Source organism: Hypanus sabinus, chromosome 4, assembly GCF_030144855.1.
Source record: "Hypanus sabinus isolate sHypSab1 chromosome 4, sHypSab1.hap1, whole genome shotgun sequence".
NCBI lineage: Eukaryota > Metazoa > Chordata > Chondrichthyes > Myliobatiformes > Dasyatidae > Hypanus > Hypanus sabinus.
This window is the reverse complement of record NC_082709.1, coordinates 118,997,482-119,015,930: the sequence shown is the minus strand read 5'-3', so window position 1 is coordinate 119,015,930 and position 18,449 is coordinate 118,997,482. Positions and strand designations below refer to the sequence as shown.

The following is an 18,449-nucleotide window of genomic DNA, read 5'->3' as shown; positions in this document are numbered from 1 at the left end:
GCCAATCGCTTTTCCCATGTGGTAGTAGCAAAATTACTCAAGTGTTATTGTCCCAAAGTCAATTACTGAGCCCAAACCTTCTTGAGGAGATTACACAGCTCAAAAGAATCGTACATCGTACATTCACCAAATCTCAAAAGACCTATTACCCGTTTTCTTGGCTTCTCCCTTCCTTTCCAGTCCTGATGAAGTCTTGGTCCAAAGCGAGACCATAAAGTACAGGAGCAGAATTAGGCCATTTGGTCCATCGAGTCTGCTCCGCCATTTCACCATGGCTGATCCAGTTTTCCCCTCAGCCCCAATCTCCTGCCTTCTCAGCCCCAATCTCCTGCCTTCTCCTCGTATCCTTTCATGCCCTGACCAGTCAAGAATCTATCAACCCCTGCCTTAAGTATACGTAAGGACTTGGCTTCCCCAGCTGTATGTGGTGAAGAATTCCACAGATTCTCTACCTTCTGGTCTTGGGCTGTCCCACCATAGGAAGCATCCTCTCTGCATCCACTCTATCAAGGCCTTTCAACATTCAATAGATTTCAATGAAGTCAACCCTCATTCTTCTGAATTCCAGTAAATACAGGCCCACAGCCATCAGACGCACTTCATATGATAAACCATTCAGTCATGGAATCATTTTCATGAACTTCCTTTGAACCCTTGTGAAACCCTCTCTAATTTCATACTTCCTAAGATAAGGGGCCCAAATCTACTCACAATACTCCAAGTAAGGCCTCACCAGTGCTTTATAAAGTTTCAGCATTACATTCTTCATTTATATTCTAGTCCTCTTGAAACGAATGCTAACATTGCATTTGCCTTCTTCACAACAGATTCAACCCTGCAAATTAACCTTTAGGGAATTCTGTACAAGCACTCCCAAGACCTTTTGCATCTCAGTTTTTTGTATTTTCTCTCCATCTAGAAAATAGTCAACCCTTTCATTCGTTCTACCAAAGTCTGTGACCATACACTTCCCAACACTGCATTCCATCTGTCATTTCTTTGCCCATTTTCCTAATCTATCTAAGCCTCTACTTCCTCAAAATTACATGACCCTCCTCCTACCTTCATATCGCCTTCAAAATTTGCAACAAACCTATCATTACTGTCATCCAATTCATTGACATTTAACATAAAAAGAATCAGTCCCAACACAAATCCCTGTGGAACACCACTATTCATCAGCAGCCAGTCAGAACTTCATTCATTCAGGTGCCTTGCCATGGGGGCGGGCGATCGTGTTTCTCCATCCATCATGGTCCCTGACTCTCCGAATTGTAATTGTTGCCTCCCCTGTTTCTAACCATGATATTAATCCATCTATCATTTTCATTCTCTGTTAGCTTCTGCTTCTTTTTCCTTCCAGTCCGAAAAGACTCCTGTTATTCCCACTCTTTACTTCCTGCCAATCAGCCACTGCTTTATCCATGCTAGAATATTTCCTGTAATACCATGGGCTTGTACCTTGTTAAGCAGCTTCATGTGTGGCAACTTTTCAAAGGCTTTCTGAAAATCCAAGTACACAACATCAACTTGTCTAACCTGCTTGGTGCTTCTTCAAAGAATTCCAACAGATTTGTCAGGCAAGATTTTCCCTTGATGAAACTATCCTGACTACGGCCAATTTTATCATGTGCCTCCAAGTATCCTGAAACCACGTCCTTAATAATCAACTACAACATCTTCCCATCCACTGAGGTCGGACTAACTGGCCTATAGATTCCTTGCTTCTGCCTCTCTCCCTTCTTGAAAAGTGGAGTGACATTTGCAATTTTCCAGTCTTCTCAAACCATTTCAGAATCTAGTGATTCTGGAAAGATCATCACTTATGCCTCCACAATCTCTTCAGCCTCCTCTTTCAGAACCCTGGGGTGTACACCATTTGGTCCAGGTGACTTTTCTACCTTCAGTACTTTAAGTTTCCCAAGAACTTTCTCACTAGTAATGGTAACTTTACACACCTCATCACCCTTAGCACCTGGAAATTCCACCATAGTGCTTGTGTCTTTCACAGTGAAGACTGATGCAAAATAATTATTCAGTTCATTTGCTATTTCATTCTACACAAATTTACTACCTCTCTACAATTGTCTGATATCCACTCTTGCCTTTCTTTTACACGTTATGTATCTGAAGAAACTTTTGGTATCCTCTTTAATATTATTGGCTAGCTTCCTTTCATACTTCGTCTCTGCCTTCTTAATGACTTTTTTAGTTGCTTTCTATTGGTTTTTAAAAGCTTCCAAATCCTCTAATTTCTCACTGATGTTTTCTCTATTATATGCCATCTCTTTGGCTTTTATGTTGGTTTTGACCTCTCTCGTTAGTCATGGTTGTGTCATCTTTCCTTTACAATACCCCTTCCCCTTTGGAATGTATATATCCTGTGCCTTCCAAATTACTTTCAGAAATTCCAGCCATTGCTGCTCTGCTACAATCCTTGCCAGTGTTTTTTCCAGTCAATTCTGGCCAGCATGTCTCTCATGCCTCTGTAATTCCATTTACCCCACTGTAATACTGATACATCTGACTTTAGCATCTCCTTCTCAAATTTCAGGGTGAATCCGGTCATAGTATGATCACTTCCCTGAAGGGTTCTTTTATTTTAAGCTCTTTAATCCATTCTGGTTCATTGCACAACATCCAATCCAGAATAGGTTATCCTCTAGTGGTCTCAACCGCAAGCTGCTCTAAAATGCCATCTCATAGGCGCTCTGGGGAAACCCTCCTGTAATCCAGCACCAACCTGATTTTTCCAATTACCTGCATATTGAATTCCCCCATGGCTATTTCAACACTGGCCTTTTGGCATGCATTTTCTGTCTTCTGTTGTAATTTGTAGTCTGCATCCTGACTACTGTCTGGGGATCTCTATACAACTCCCATCAGGGTCTTTTTACACTTGCAATTCCTTAGCTCTATCCACAATGATTCAACGCCTTTCAGCTCTTTGTTACCTCTTTCTAATTATTTGATTTCATTTTTTACCAATTTTCTAAGGTCACCCCCTCTGCCTTCCTGCCTCACATTTGGATACAATGTGTTTCTTTGGACATTAAGCTCCCTGCAATTATCTTTCAGACATGATTCTGTGATGCATACAACATCATACCTGCTAATCTGCAACTGTGCTGCAAGATCATCTGCGTTATTCTATATACGGGACGCATTCAGATACAACACCTTCAGTAATGTATTCACCTTTTTCGATTTTGTTGCACAATGCTCAATACTTTTATTCCTGACTTTGTCTGAGGTCTTACCAACATCTGCCTCCACAACCTCTCCACTAACTGTGTTGGCACTCTGGTTTCCATCCCACTGCAACTCTAGTTTAAACCCCATTGTGCAGGACTAGCAAACCTTCCCCCTAGGCTATTGGTCCCCCTCTAGTTCAGGTGCAAACTGTCCCTTCGGTACAGGTCTCACCTTCCCTGGAAGAGAGCCCAATGATCCAAAAATCTTGTGTACCCCCCCCCCCACACCAACTTCTTAGCCATGTATTAAACTGTATAGTCTTCCCAGTTCTGGCCTCACTAGCACATGGCATGGGGAGTAATCCTGAGATCACAACCTTGTAGGTCCTGCCCTTTGACTTAGCACCTAACTCCCTAAACTCCTTAGGCAGAACCTCGTCACTCATCCTACCCACATCATTGGTACCTACATGGACCTCGACTTCTGGCTGTTCACCCTCCCATTTAAGAATGCTGAGGATTCGATCCAAGACATCACAGACCCTGGCACCTGGTAGGCAACAGACCATCCAAGGGTTCTGTTCTCGCCTCCTGTCCGTTCCCCAAGCTAATGAATCCCCTATTACCACAACATGCCTCTTCTTCCACCTTTCCACCTGAGTTTCTGAGGCAGAGACCCTACCACTGTGATTTTCCTCTGTTAGGTCATTCCCCCCCCCCCCAACAGTATCCAAGGTGGTGTACCTGTAGTTGAGAGGGAGGGCTACAGGGGCGCTCTGCACTGGCTCCTTAACCCCTTTCCCCTTTCTGAATGTCACCCAGTTTCCTACATCCTGCACTTTGGGTGTAACTACCTTTCTACATATCCTACCTATCACCTCTTCGGCTTCCTGAATCATCCGGAGTTCATCCAGTTCCAGCTCCAACTCCTCCACGCGATTTGTTGGAAGCTGCACTTCTTGCAGTCGTAGTCATCGGGAATACTGGAGGTCTCCCTGCCTTCCCACATCCTGCAAGAGGAGCATCTCACTATCCTGCGTGGCATCCCTACGATCCTAGCTGAGCAGATATAAAGAAGAATGGAAGAAAAAAGTTTGTATTTTTCTTTCCATTTCTTTCTTTGAGTCAAGCCCCTCCTGTTTGAAAGCTTGCAGAGCTAAAGCCTTCAAATCACTACTCTGACTATGTCCACTCATTCGACAGTCACTGTACTTGCCGCTGCCTTCCTTTAATTTGTTCTTACTACTTAATCCGAAATGCTGACAGACCATTGGTCAAAGCTCTGTTACACTGCCACGAATCGCTCCTGTCTTTCATCCTCAGGAGGTGGACCTGATTGAAGTGTCCTCCTCTTGAAACTTCTGATGTCCGATTGATGCTGATGAAAGTTTTCCATAGAAGCTGCCCCATTTGCTGAGTTCCTCCAGCATTTTATGTGTGTTATACTCTGGATTTCAGCATCTGCAGAATCCCTTGTGTTTACCCATTATCCTCTGTAATTGTTCTGTCTGTTATTGGCATCATCATCCATATTCCAACATTAAAGCAGGTTTGAGAGGCCATTTGTGTACCCATGTTCCTTTTTTCTTGTATTCACTATTGCTTGCATGAGTTTGTTGGTGGTACTCCCCTAGAGATTGACTGACATTTTCTTGATCACCGAGTATCAGATAATGCTCTTGGCAGCTTTGGCCAGCTGCTCATCCCTAGAAGTCCAAATGGTTTCATCTTTGGCTTTTATTTTGTTACATTTTTATCTGATGGCTCACAAGGAGTATTTTACTGTGACAACCTGTTATATACATCAGATTGATCAGATTATCTGCAAATCAAGCATTGATAGTTGCTTCACTGTTAGTTAAATAGCACTGAGCATTAATATTCCTAAAATGTGCTCTTTTGTTAATGGTTGTTCACTAACCTCGATGACCATCCCATAATATAGTCTCCCTGATGAGTCTTCATCCATGGATGACCAAAGCAGTCCTGTTTCCACTGATGAGATAGATGCAAGCTTATTCCTGCTAAAGAATGACAGCAAGTGCAGATCCCTTCTCTACAAAATTCTGAACGCAGACCAGGATAAGGTTGTCTGCAACTTGTTGGAAAGTCTGCAACAGGTAAGTGGATTTCACACACTCCTTGGAGCTCAGTAATTAAGTTTGTTACTCTGTTATATATAGCGTACTGAAAATATCTTCTCCTGTGATGTGGCACTGTGTCACCGGAGGTATTGCTGCTACTTTGTAGTTCTAGTGACTCGGCTTCCATCTTACTGAAGATGCTGTGAGTGCAGAGTTTGCATCATCTCCCTATATCCATGCCTGTTCTTTTCTCATTGCTCCTGCTCATTCTCACATTCCAAAGATTTGCTGGTTGGTGAATTAATTACTCCAAGTGTAGGCAGATGGTAGGAGAAATGAAGGGAAGCTGATGAACATGTGAGAGAGAAATAGGTGAAGGAATGGGACTGATGGAGTTGTTCTGAGAGCTGGCTATATTGTAAGGAAATAGGAGAAACAAATTTTTTGAATTGAGATAGTTTGAAATACTTTTGTCAATTTTACTTTCTTCCGTTTTGTTCTATCACCCCTGATGGTAGCCAATTAAATCAAATCAAATTTGTTTTCTTTTTGTGAATTGTGGTTGTCAGATAGTGCTGAAGTTTGAGGTGTTTTTCCATCTTGCCTCTGGGATGTGAGCATGGGTATTCTCATATCAAGAGAAGCTTGGTTTGACACGTTTTAAAATTCTCTCTGCTCTTTCTCAAGAAATTGCCTGTTACCACTTTCAGGTGAATATCTGCACCTGCATTAAGGGCATGTATTTCCCACTATGTTCACCTGAATAGCATGCTGCTTAGCAATAGCATGGTGCAGTGAACCATGTCCAGTGATTTGTGGCTGAGTGTAGAATGTGCACGTGGGCTTGGTGTGGGCTTGACTTGTGTGCAGCTCCATGAAGTAGGGATCCCACGTCACCTCCAGATGGGATTAAAGTCACAGGCCCTTCAGCCCTGCCAATCTATTATTTTGCCCAGTCCCACCAACCCACACATGGAACAGAGTGTGGATATGCAAAATGGTCAGCATCAATGTGATGGGCCAAAGGGCCTGCCTCTGTGTTATGTTACTCTAGGATTCCATTATATTTTTTTTTACTACAACTTCATTAATAGATAATGTACACCTCAGTAGTTACTAACATTCTGAGCAGCCAGACATCTTATTAGTGTTTTTTCCTCCGTCTCTTTACTCAGTTTTGGATGCCCTTTGTATTGTTTTTTCCAGTCATTTCCCCGCCAGCTTTCCTCATTAGATTGAACACATGGCTCATTTTATTTTCCAGGGTCATGAAGAGCTTAAGCTGTCAGTTGATCACATAAAGCAGATAATCAGTGTCCTGCGGGATTTCATTCGCTTTCCGGAGCAGAGAGTGATGGCCAGTGCCATATCTAAATTCAAGCTGGATTTGCATTTCGATCCCATCTCCATCAACCAGTCCCAGTTAGTTTTGTTTGCTTTTCAGGATGCGGTAAGTTCTCTGACAATAGTATAATACAAATGACAAGACTCATAGTGGTCTATTTATTAAATCAAAATCAGGTTTATTATCATTGATGTACATATATCATGAAATTTGACATTTTGTGGCAGTAGTAGAGAGCAAGACATAAAATTTTTGGAAAAGTTGCTGCAAGTTTTAAACACAGCCAGCTCCATCATAGACAATAAAACCATGTACACTACCTTCCTGTTTACCTTTACTGTTCTCTTTTCTTATTGTAATTTATAGTATTTTTATTATGTATTGCAGTGTACTGCAGCCACAAAACAGCAAATTTCACAACAGATGCCAATGATATGAAACCTAATTCTGACTCTTTCACCATGAGTAATAATCGTCAGTGGCCAGTTAAACTACCAAATGACAGGGGGGAAAGTCACGTCTCTGAGGGGTGGGGAGAGGGGTTGTGAGGAAATTCACATGGTTAAAGGGACAATGAGCATCAATGTGCAAATTCCACACAGTATCTGAGGCCAAGATTGAATCTGGATCCCTGGAGCTCGTTGGCAGCAGCACCACTGTCTGCCATCCATTACAGTTCAAATCGCCCCGTATCATCAGGTTTTACTCCGGCCGCATCAGGCTCATAACAACTGTTCAACAATGGAACATGAGGGACTGTACAGGAGGAGACTGACTGTCAGATCCGCTCCTCACCAGCCGTATCCTGAATCCACCCAGCATTAGATCCCTCGTGAGCTCATCAGCTGAGCACAATATTTAAGTAGTTTTAAATGCTCTTCTTATTAAAAATAATACACTTTGTCTTTTTATAAATTTTAATATAGCTATTTTTCAATTATTTGATTGGCTGTTCGTGAATGTGAATTTGGGCATGCAAGATGCTACAGAAGTTGACTGTCCCTCCACCAGAGAAGGGACAGTTACAAAAAGAATAGTGTGAAAGAGGAGCAAACTAGTACTTATAGGTTCATGAGCATTCAGAAATCTGATGGTGGAGGAGAAGAAGGTGTTCCTGAAATGCTGTGTGTGGGTCTTCAGAAAGCACAAGAGTTGCAGTAACCTTAGGAAAACTCTTGAGTTCATTGAAAAGGAGAACTTGGTTGGTTATACAGAGCTAAGGTCAAGAGTTTCATAGCACACAGGAAGTTAGAAACTGAATGCAACTTGTAGTGGCTACTCGAGGAAACCACATAGAGACTAAGGTAAGGGTGGGGGGGGGGGTGGGTAGGGGATGGTTGATTCTGTATGACGTGTTCTCCAATCCTAATCCATTAACAAGGCTCCAAAGTCAAAGAATATGTTCAATCTTTATTAGCAAACTAACAAATCTATCTTGAAGTCATAAAATCTAATAAAACTAAAACTAGCATTATAACAAAATAAAGTCTTAGCATATTAAGTGTACTTAAGCATACTTCAACATTATTAAGCAGTCAACAAAAAAGATATTTCCCCTACTCCCATAGGTTGACTGAAATAAAGACAAAAGCATGAAGACGTAACTAAAACTCTTTGCTTCTTCCAAGCCCCCATCTAAGTGACTACCATAATAAACATACTAACCACACAACACAAAATACAATGCAGTTAGAAGATCGATGTGTGGCTCCTCCACAGATTTTATGTCTGATCCATAAACACACCAAGGATAGCAAATTAGTGTAGAAACCAGTTCTGGATTTGATCGTTCATTGACTGAAATACTCAGCAAAATAGTTTCAGTTCAAGGTGGTAAAAGGTGGATGATATTTATACTTGGTTACTGAACTGATCGAGGAGGAACGTGTCCTAGCAAACGAGAGAGGTAAAGGAAACCTGCAGAACTGAGTCAAAGAAACAAATCAGACCATCGGTTAAGGGGAAAAGCTACTGATGAATAAAACTAATGAAGATCTGAGGAAGTGAGGGAAGTTTGGAAAACTGCAGCAGAAAGAAATGAGTGAGACACAGCAAGAAACCTTGTTGAGTAATGTAACTGACATTAAACAGATGAACAGGTCAGTAGCAAAGATATTGTCAGTTCCTAATGGTTCCAGATAACATCCCTTCCAAATGTTTGAACACAGAAGATTTCAGAATATAATGGAAAATCTTCTTCCCCACCGCCATCAGATTTCTGAAGAGTCTGTGAACCCCTGAACACCACTTCATCGTTCCATTTCTGCGCTACTTGTTCACTTTCATTATTTATAGTAATTCTATGTCTTTGCATTGTCCCACTGTTGCAAAACAACACATTTCACATCACTGGAAATAAACGTGATTTGGATCCTGAAGGGTGTTTAGGCTGGAGTTCCAGTGTGGAGATGGAGCAGGCAAGATGCAACAGAATAAATGAGCTCCATCTGTGCAGAAGTATTCTTGAACCTTTTATGCTTCAACATTGAGAATTTTAAGTAGGGAGTCAGACTGTTTCCGGAGATGATTTCTTGGAGCATAAAAAGAGACAAGAATACTAAACAAAATTGACAGAGTCTTGACTAGATGGAAACGGAGAAGGTAATTTTGCCTTAAAGTGTACTAAATGAAGGTGGATGGGATAGTGATGACAAAACATTGCTCAAAGTGGAATTGGCAAGGAGACAAACCAGGTAATTCTGTCAGACTCGGCATGTTCTTACTGTCAGATTATAGAGCGGTGCCAATAGACTGGAAACTGGCAGAAGCAATTATCTTTTAGCAATCTTTCTGGTGTTCCTAGTCAATCATCATTAAATGACATTCCCCTAATGTTTTAATAGCATGATGGCTAAAGAACCAAAGATGTATTAAAATATTACCAATTTGGATTGCCAAATGATAGTGACAATCTTATTCCTTAATGACAGCGTTCAATGGATACATGTATGGTGAGGCAGAATAACTAAAACAAGAAAGTAAGGGATTGAATGGGGAAAGCAGACTGATGAAAATGACAGATTCATGTTCGATTTTTCTTTTCTTTCTCTTTACAATAAAATAAAAAACCTTCTGCTGTTTTAGGTTAATAAAGTTACACGGCATCATAATATCAAGCCCCACTGGATGTTTGCAATGGACAACATCATCCGCCGTGCAGTTCAAGCTGCAGTGACTATTCTTAATTCAGGTACACAGTGTCCTGCTCTTTGAAAACCAGCTCAGCAACCGGCCTCACCGATGATTTAGGTTCTCTAATATTACTGAGACTTCCAAGTTTCAAACAGAAATAGAGTTGGAATAGTTAATGTTTCACTCCTTTTAATTTCTGGATGTCAGATAATGTCTTCAGCAGATCTACCACGTACAGAAACTATACATACAGGAAGTATTGAAACTGATGACTATCTTTTACATTAAGGAGTTATTCAAAATGTGCCAGGTGATAATTAGATCCCACTTCAACTAGGTTTTATTGAAAGAGGAACTGCATTTCTCAGATAGGACCAGGAGAGCCGTGATGGGTCAGTGAGGTATCACCTGGTTGATAGTATTTCAATGAGAAGTACCTGACTTGAGGTTAGGGTTAAATGTAGTATTTGAATGCTTTTGCTCACTCTTTCATGGCAACAGGCCCTTCCGGCATAGCAGGCCCGCACCACTCAATTATACCCATGAGACCAACTAATATACTAATACATACATCTTTGGAATGTGGGTAGAAACCAGAGCACCCAGAGGAACCTCGGTCGCTGGCACTTTAACAGCGTTAAACTAACTGCTGGGTTACCATGTTGCCCAATCTCTCACCTGACATAAACCACTGATTTCAATGGAAACACGTGGAGAAGAGGGTTACAAAGTCTGATATTCAGTCACCATTCCTTTGGCAATAAAAACAGCAATTTACTTTCAAATCAACTTGCCCAGGTGTCCTCTGGGCTCCATACCAACACTCAAAGGCACTAGAGTGTGTCAAGCAACCTCTATGGAGGGAAATAGATAGTTAATAGTTTCCTGATTGGTCAGGATGTCGAAGAATATGGCGAAGGCAGCTGTATGTGCGGTTGAGTGGGATCTGGGATCAGCCATGATGGAATGGCAGAGCAGATTTGATGGGCTGAATCCCTAATTCTCTCCTATGTCTTAAGGTCTTATGGTCTTGTGGACCATGTTTTGGGTCAGCCTGTAATGTTGACTGTCCATTTCTCTCCCTTGATGCTGTATGACCTGCTGAGTTGCTCCAGTATTTTTGTGTGCTGCTCCAGAAAAGCAGCATTCATAAAAAAAGCATAAACTAAACATAAATTACACACATAACTAGAACAAAAAAGTCAATTTAGTGCAAAATACCATCATGGTGGTCAGTCATATTAAAGCCTCACAGTATGTAATCTTCCACAAATATCAGACCCAAAAATATCATTGTGTGTACATTTGCAGCAATATTAAATAGAGCTGTAACTACTTATTAAATAGTTTTTATTAAAATTTTATTTCTAAACATACCGCTGATCAGAGCTTTTAATTTTATTGTTTAATGGCTGGTTTCTAATATATCAAAGGTGATTTCGTTTAGAGCTGCATTCCCACTTTGGGCCTATCTCGGAGGGCGATGGGGCAGACAGAGATGGAGATGAGGTAGAGGATCACATCTACCAGCCAAGGGCAGCATTGCCCAAAAACAAAGGGCATCCTATTACCTCGGGAGCAAGCACCTTTAGTTCCACCACGTCTCATGACTTGCAGTACCAACGGGAGCCTCTGAGTGTACAGCTGGGGAAAATGAAGCAGGAGACAAACAGGTATTGGACTTGTGTTTCTTTATTAAGTATGGTATTGAACTAGGGAGAAAAGGTATGCTGCCAGGACTAGAGAGCTTAAGTTATAAGGAGAGGCTGAATAGGCTGGAATTGGTTTCCCTGGAGTAACGAATGCTGAAGGGTGACCTTATAGAGCAGGTCTTCCCAGCCATTTTATGCCATAGACAAATACCATTAAGCAAGGGGTCTGTGGACCCCAGGTTGGGAACCTCTGTTATGGAGGTTTATAGCGGTTACATAGTGGGTTAGCACAACACCTTACAGTATCAGCAACCCAGGTTCAATTCCTGCCGCTACCTGTAAGGACGTTCTCCCCGAGTCTGTGTGGTTTTTATCCAGGTGCTCCAGTTTCCTCCCACAGTCCAAAGACGTACTGGTTGGTAGGGTAATTGGTCATTGTAAATTGTCATGTGATTAGGCTAGGGTTAAATCAGGGAATTACTGGGAGGCACGGCTCAAAGGAGCGTAAAGGCCTTCTCCGCACTTTATCTCAATCAATCAATAAATAAAATCACGAGGGCAGTGGATAGGTAGACAGTCATTGCCTTTTTCCCAGGGTAAGGGAGTCTAAAACTAAAGGACATAGATTTAAGCAGAGAGGGGAATGATTTGATGGGGCCTTGAGAAGTGAGTTTTTTTCATTCAGAGGGTGATGGGTTATTATACTGAACTGCCAGAGGAGGTGGTAGACATGGATACAATTGCAACATTTAAAGTTGGACAAGTTCATGGCTAGGGAAGTTTAAAGGACAAAATTCAAGCAAATGGAACTAGTTCAGATCGGCATCTTGGTTAGCATGAAGGAGTTGGGCTGATGGGTCTGGGCTTGTTTTCATGTTATACAACTCAATTCCCATTCACCAGCTGCAGGTACTTCATATATTTGGGCCAAGAGCAGGAGTAGGCCACTCAGTCCTTGGCCTGCTTCACCGTTCAATAGCAAAGTAGCTGTGCTGATTGTAAATTCAATTATGTATTCATGTCCATCCTTGGTAACATTTCAAGACCCCTGCTTTACTAAGAATCTATTCAACTCTGCATTACTTCCTACAAAGTAAAGCCTAACATCATAAGTGGCCGTGATGCTTCCCTGCCGATGAGTTGAATGCCTTTTATGGATGCTTTGAAGGGAGGATCAAACAATACCTGTGGAAATCCCTGTAGCATTTGGCAACCCTGTGACCTCTGTCTCAGAGGCTGACGTCAGAAGATCCTTCAAAAGGCATCAGGCCCTAATGGTGTACCTGGTAGGGCACTGAAAACCTTTGCCAATCAACTGGCTGGAGTGTTGAAGGATGGCTTCAATCGCACTGCTGTGGTCTGCGGTTCCCACTTGCTTCAAAAGGGCATCAGTCGTACTGGTGTCCAGGAAGAGCAGGGTGAACGGTCTTAATGACTATCACCTAGTAGTTCCCACATCTGCTGTGATGAAGCATTTTGAGAAGTTGGTCATGGCTAGAATTAACTCCTGCCTAAGCAAAGACTTGGACCTTTCCAGTTATTTCATCTAGTGAACTGCTTCCAGCACATTGATATCTCTCCTTAAAAAAAGTGACCAATTCTGCACACAGGCATGTAGATGAGTTTTCAGCAGTGTTGATACATAACCTTTCTTCTCCTGTATTAAATTCCCCTAGTAATAACTGATAGTGTTATATGAGTTAGATAAGGTTTTCTAATTACTCTGTAGTTAGACGATAAAATCTGTGTGGCTTCGAATCCTGAGGAACACGTCAATTCAATTAAGTCAGGTTTATTGTCATCCGCAAGTGTGGTATGGTGCAGGCACGATGAAAACCAGGTTTGCAGCAGCATCATAAACACATCGATCAGGCAACACACTGATTCAAAGATTCAAGATTCAAAGTCCATTTATTATCAAAGTATATATGCAGTATACAACGCTGAGGTTCGTCTTCCCACAGACAGCCATGAAACAAGGAAAACCAGGGGAACAAACACTTGCAAAGAGAAACATCAAACCTCCCACACGCAAAAAAAAGAGGTGGGGTGCAACTGGCAAAAAAAGAGTGAAAAACACAGAATGTACAACACCAAACCACAAGTCATCAAAACAGTCCAGGCATATTCAGTTCAATTCAATCTAGCGAAGAGTCATTTGTTAACTTTAGGCTGCAGCTACACATAAATTATACAATATAGTAAAAAAAAATTAGTATTAAAAAGAAAGTCAATTGGAGGCAAGTTCACAGGACTGTAAGTGGTGGTCTGTAGTATCCTATTGCTGAGCCATTATGTAGGCCTCCATTAGTCTCGATAGACCATGGATTTGCGCCTTGAAAAGTTTCCAGGGCTCAGGCCTGGGCAAGGTTGTATGGAAGACTGGCATTTGCCCATGCTACCTTTTCCACGCCACTGATGTTGTCCAAGGGAAAGGCATTAGGACGCAGCTTGGCACTGGTGTCGTCGCAGAGCAATGTGTTGTTAAGTGCCTTGCTCAAGGACACACATGCAGCCTCAGACAAGGCTCAAACTATCGACCTTCAGATCACTAGATGAACGTCTTAACCACTTGGCCACGTGCCAACACATTGCTGGAGTAGAGTTAGGTTTGTGTAGGTCAGATCAAGAACCTATGAAAGTAACTATTTGTGAAGCTGGTAATGTGGGGCTTCAATATTCCCTGCCTGACAGTAAGAGCCAGAAGCGGTCTTGACCCAGATAGTGGGGATCCTTGATTATAGATGCTGCTTTCTTGAGGCAGCACATGTTGATGCTTTCAGTGGTGCCCGTGATGGACCAGTCTGTATCCACATCTCTCTGCAACTCTTGTGTTTCCTGTATTGCTATTGCTCCGTTGCAATGCAGCTTATTTCTGTCTGCATTTGCACACTTTACTTACAGTTTACAGTTCCTTTTCTATAGATAGATTTGCTAAATATGCCCACAGAAAAAGAATCTCAGGGTTGTGCGTGGTGACATGTATGCACTCTGATAATAAATTTTACTTCTGAACTTTAAACTTTGTACAATGTACATCAGAATTGTCATACCAGGACGTGATGCAACAAATCAGTATACTTTCAAGTATTGAGGGTATGTGATGGGTGACTGGAGCCCTCTTGCCTACTTAGATGGATGCAGACAGTTATGCAGCATAACGGGCTGGGGGAAGGTCAGTTCTCTCTGCACCTATCAACATTTATCCCTCAACCAATAAACGGAAGTAATGAACCTAGTGATTTTAACTACTTGCAGTTTGTGGGACATTGCAGTTAGCAAATGGGTCACCCTGCTTTCTACATTGCAGTATTGTCCTTTGGTTATAAATAGCTTTTGTTTATCCTGGGATTGTGGTCTGGAGTTATCTGGAGAAGAATTAATTGCTCGTTCCCCAATGTACACCCTCCTTCTATCGCATGCCACCTCAGTCCCATCATTACATTTAATGCATGCGTTGTTGACAACAGAACAAGCATTTAGAGTTGTCATTGAATTTCAAAAGTCCTATTGCTCAACTCTATCCTGTTAAAATTGCCTTTAACCAACATTTTGGTACTAATGAAGCTATTTAGATCCTGTTATATCTTTAAAAAAAGGAAGTTATGTCAATGATCATTATAATGCAGATTTTCAGTGGTGACTCATGGGTTGTGTCCAACTCCAGACAACAGGTGAAGGCATAGGGAGCCGAATATTTTTATTAGGGTGGTTCGTGGGATGAGAGACCTTGGTTATTTGGACAGGCTGGAGAAATCAGGATTGTTCCCCTCAAAGTGGCGTGGTATTATCATATTTGATTTGAATAGAGAAAAACCTTAGTTTTATTTTGCACATTGATTGTTTGCCAGTCCTTGTTTATGTATAGCTTTTCATAAGTTCTGTTGTATTTCGTTATTCCTGTAAATACCTGCAAGAAAATGAATCTCAGGGTTATATATGGTAACATACGCATACTTTGATAATAAATTTACTTTGAATTTCAACCTTGAATTTTGAACAATTGATCTACCAACTTTCACGTCTTTGGGATGTGGGGGAAACTCGCGCAGTCACAGGGAGAATATACAAATCCCACACCGACAGCACTGGAGGTGAGGATTCAAACTCAGAATCAGAATTGGGTTTATTATCACTGGCATGTGACGTGAAATTTATTAACTTAGCAGCAGCGGTTCAATGCAATACATAATACAGAAAAGAGAAAAAGATAAATTAAATAATACTACGGTGTGACCTGCACAAAAAGGACGAGTTGCACTTGAATCCGAGGGGGACCAATATCCTGGCAGGGAGGTTTGCTAAGGCTGTTGGGGAGAGTTTAAGCTAGAATTGTTGGTGGGGTGGGAATTAAACTGAAGAGACAGGGGAAGGGGCGTTTGGCTCACAAATAGAGAAAGCTTGTAGACAGTGTGAGAGGGTGATAGAGAAGGGATCCACTCAAGACCGATGGTTTGAGATGTGCCTATTTTAATGCAAGAAGCATCATGAACAAAGCAGATGAGCTTAGGGCGTGGATCAGTACTTGGAGCTATGATGTTGTGGCCATTAAAGAGATTGTGTTGGCTCAGGGGCAGGAATGGTTACTTAGAGTGCCAGACTTTAGATGTTTCTGAAAGGACTGGGAGGGGGGGGCAAAAGAAGTAGGGGTATGGCACTGTTGATCAGAGATGGTGTTATGGCTGCAGAAAAGGAGGAAGTCATGGAGGGATTGTCTACTGAGTGTCTTTGGGTGGAAGTTAGGAACAGGAAGGGGTCAATAACTCTAATGGGTGTTTTTTTATAAACCACCCAATAGTAACAGGGACATCAAGGAGCAGATAGGGAAGCAGATTCTGGAATGGTGCAATAATAACAGGGTTGTCATGATGGGGGATTTTAATTTCCGCAATATTGATTGGCATCTCCATAGAGCGAGGGATTCAGATGGGGTAGAGTTTGTTAGGTGTGTTCAGGAAGGTTTTATGGCACAGTAGGTAGCTAAGTCTACAAGAGGAGAGGCTGTACTTGATCTGGTATTGGGAAATGAACCTGTTCAGATGCCAGGTCTCTCAGTGGGAGAGCGTTTTGGAGACAGTGATCACAATTCTATCTCCTTTACCATAGCATTGGTGAGGGATAGGAACAGACAAGTTAGGGAAGCATTTAATTGGAGTAAGGAATATGAATCTATCAAGAGGGAAGCATAAATTGGGAACGGATGTTCTCAGCGAATTGTACAGCAGAAATGTGGCAAACGTTCAGGGGATATTTGCGTACATTCCAATGAGATAGGGTAGAAGTTACTACCCTATCATGAGAATAGGTTGAATGAACTTGGCCTTTTCTCCTTGGACCGAAATATAGATGATGTCAACTATAAATCATTTATAAGTGGCTAATCACTCAATTTTGTTCCTAAAAGTGTTTATCTAATGAATTTAATATTAAACACACAGCGCATGTTTTCCATGCATGAATATAGTGATAAGTCATTTATAAGTCACTTATAAGTCAATAACATCATAACGTTTTAGGTAACATTTGGATATTAAACACACAGTGTATATTTTCCTCGTATGAACGTCTAAAATCATTGCAACACACGAATATCGCTGTATCAGTGGGAGCTCTGGGCTTGTTTCCCTGCAACAAGATGGTCCCATCGAGGAGTGATGGGAGATAGCGATACTCCAGGGGGTTCCTTATGTCCAGTCTATTCTGCAATTTAGTTTTCATTGCATTAATTGCAGAAAACCCCTTTTTGCAGAGATATGATGTTGGAAATGGAAGCAACATTTTCAGTGCTTTCGTGGCTATCTCAGGATATTCAGCCTTGACTTTGATCCAGAATGCCGGCAGAGGTGTTATGTCAAACATACTTTTCAGCCCACCATCATTTGCAAGCTCAAGGAGTTGATCTTCTTCCCACGTTGACATGGATGATTCACCAGGGACATTCACAAATGGGTCACGGACACATTCCTTTGCACGTCTTGGGTCATTTGCAGTTGGGAAGTAACGCTCGAATTCTGTCGACAGTGCAGATAGATGATTGCGCACCAGCTGTGAGAAAGATGGTGCAACCTCAGTCTCTCCCAAGATCCCAGCTAATGTTGGGAACATGTTGAATATGCCCCTGTCCACTCGCTGTCCCCACAGTTCCAGTTTGGCTTTGAAAGCACTTTATCTGCCAATTTGAAGACAGTTGTCATTCTCCCCTGAAGTGACAAATTGAGTTCATTGAGCAGGTTGAAGATGTCACACAGATAAGCGAGTTTTGCTATCTGCTCCTCATCACTGAAGTGTGCTGCCAGAGGTGACTTTTTTCCTGAAAGAAATCTCTGTAGTCGGTATCTTAACTCAAAAACCCTGGCCTTGATAGCCGCCTGACTTCAGTGCATAAGATAAGATGTTTGTGCTCTGCATCCATTTCTTCGCAAGGCTGGTCAAACAGACGTGAGTTAAGGGCTTTTGCTTTGATGTGATTGATAACTTCAATGTCACTCAATGCACTTTTAAGATCAGGTGACATTTTTCGGCTAGCCAGCATTTCTCTGTGTATGCCAGTGTGTAGACTGGCATTTAGGAACAACCAGACAGCCGTCCAGTCATAGCTGCAGCCCCGTCTGTGCATATTCCAACACAGAATGACCAGTCCAGTTTGCCTGACATGTAGTTCTGCCCCAGTTGTGTTAGTTGGCAGTGGTGCACACAATATATCCTCGTGCATATTGTCTTGAAATGTAAAGAAGGTCTGGAAGATCATCTGGGACACCAGTCACCTCAACCATAAACTGTTTCAGCTTCTTCCATCTGGCAAATGGTACCACAGCATTAAAGCAGGACCAACAGACTACAGGACAGATTTCTTCTACAAGCCGTGGGACTTAAAAATTCACAGGTCTGTACATTGCAATGGAGCTGTTACGCAAAGATTGTTACTCCCTCGTGTCATGGGATGGACGTAAGATTTAAATAAATTCAATTTAAAAGGTCTTTTTCTGGTGCTGCAATCATTCTGTTATTCTTTATAACTCAAATGGTGCCTAAGGAGAAGGAT

At 41.8% G+C, this 18,449-nt stretch overlaps 1 protein-coding gene across 4 annotated transcripts in view; it reads left to right on the top strand.

Annotated features, from left to right (window-relative positions):
* The window catches only part of map3k15 (mitogen-activated protein kinase kinase kinase 15), a 150,248-nt gene that overhangs the window by 124,561 nt on the left and 7,238 nt on the right, over positions 1 to 18,449 (top strand). For 2 of the 4 annotated variants that reach the window (XM_059968014.1, XM_059968013.1), the window contains exons 21-24: positions 5,140 to 5,314; positions 6,543 to 6,728; positions 9,708 to 9,813; positions 11,203 to 11,428. In XM_059968014.1, the coding sequence (XP_059823997.1) occupies positions 5,140 to 5,314; positions 6,543 to 6,728; positions 9,708 to 9,813; positions 11,203 to 11,428 (693 nt within the window). Of the gene's footprint in view, positions 1 to 5,139; positions 5,315 to 6,542; positions 6,729 to 9,707; positions 9,814 to 11,188; positions 11,429 to 18,449 lie in introns of those variants that run through there. The other 2 variants (XM_059968015.1, XR_009511766.1) reach the window with 2 other exon arrangements.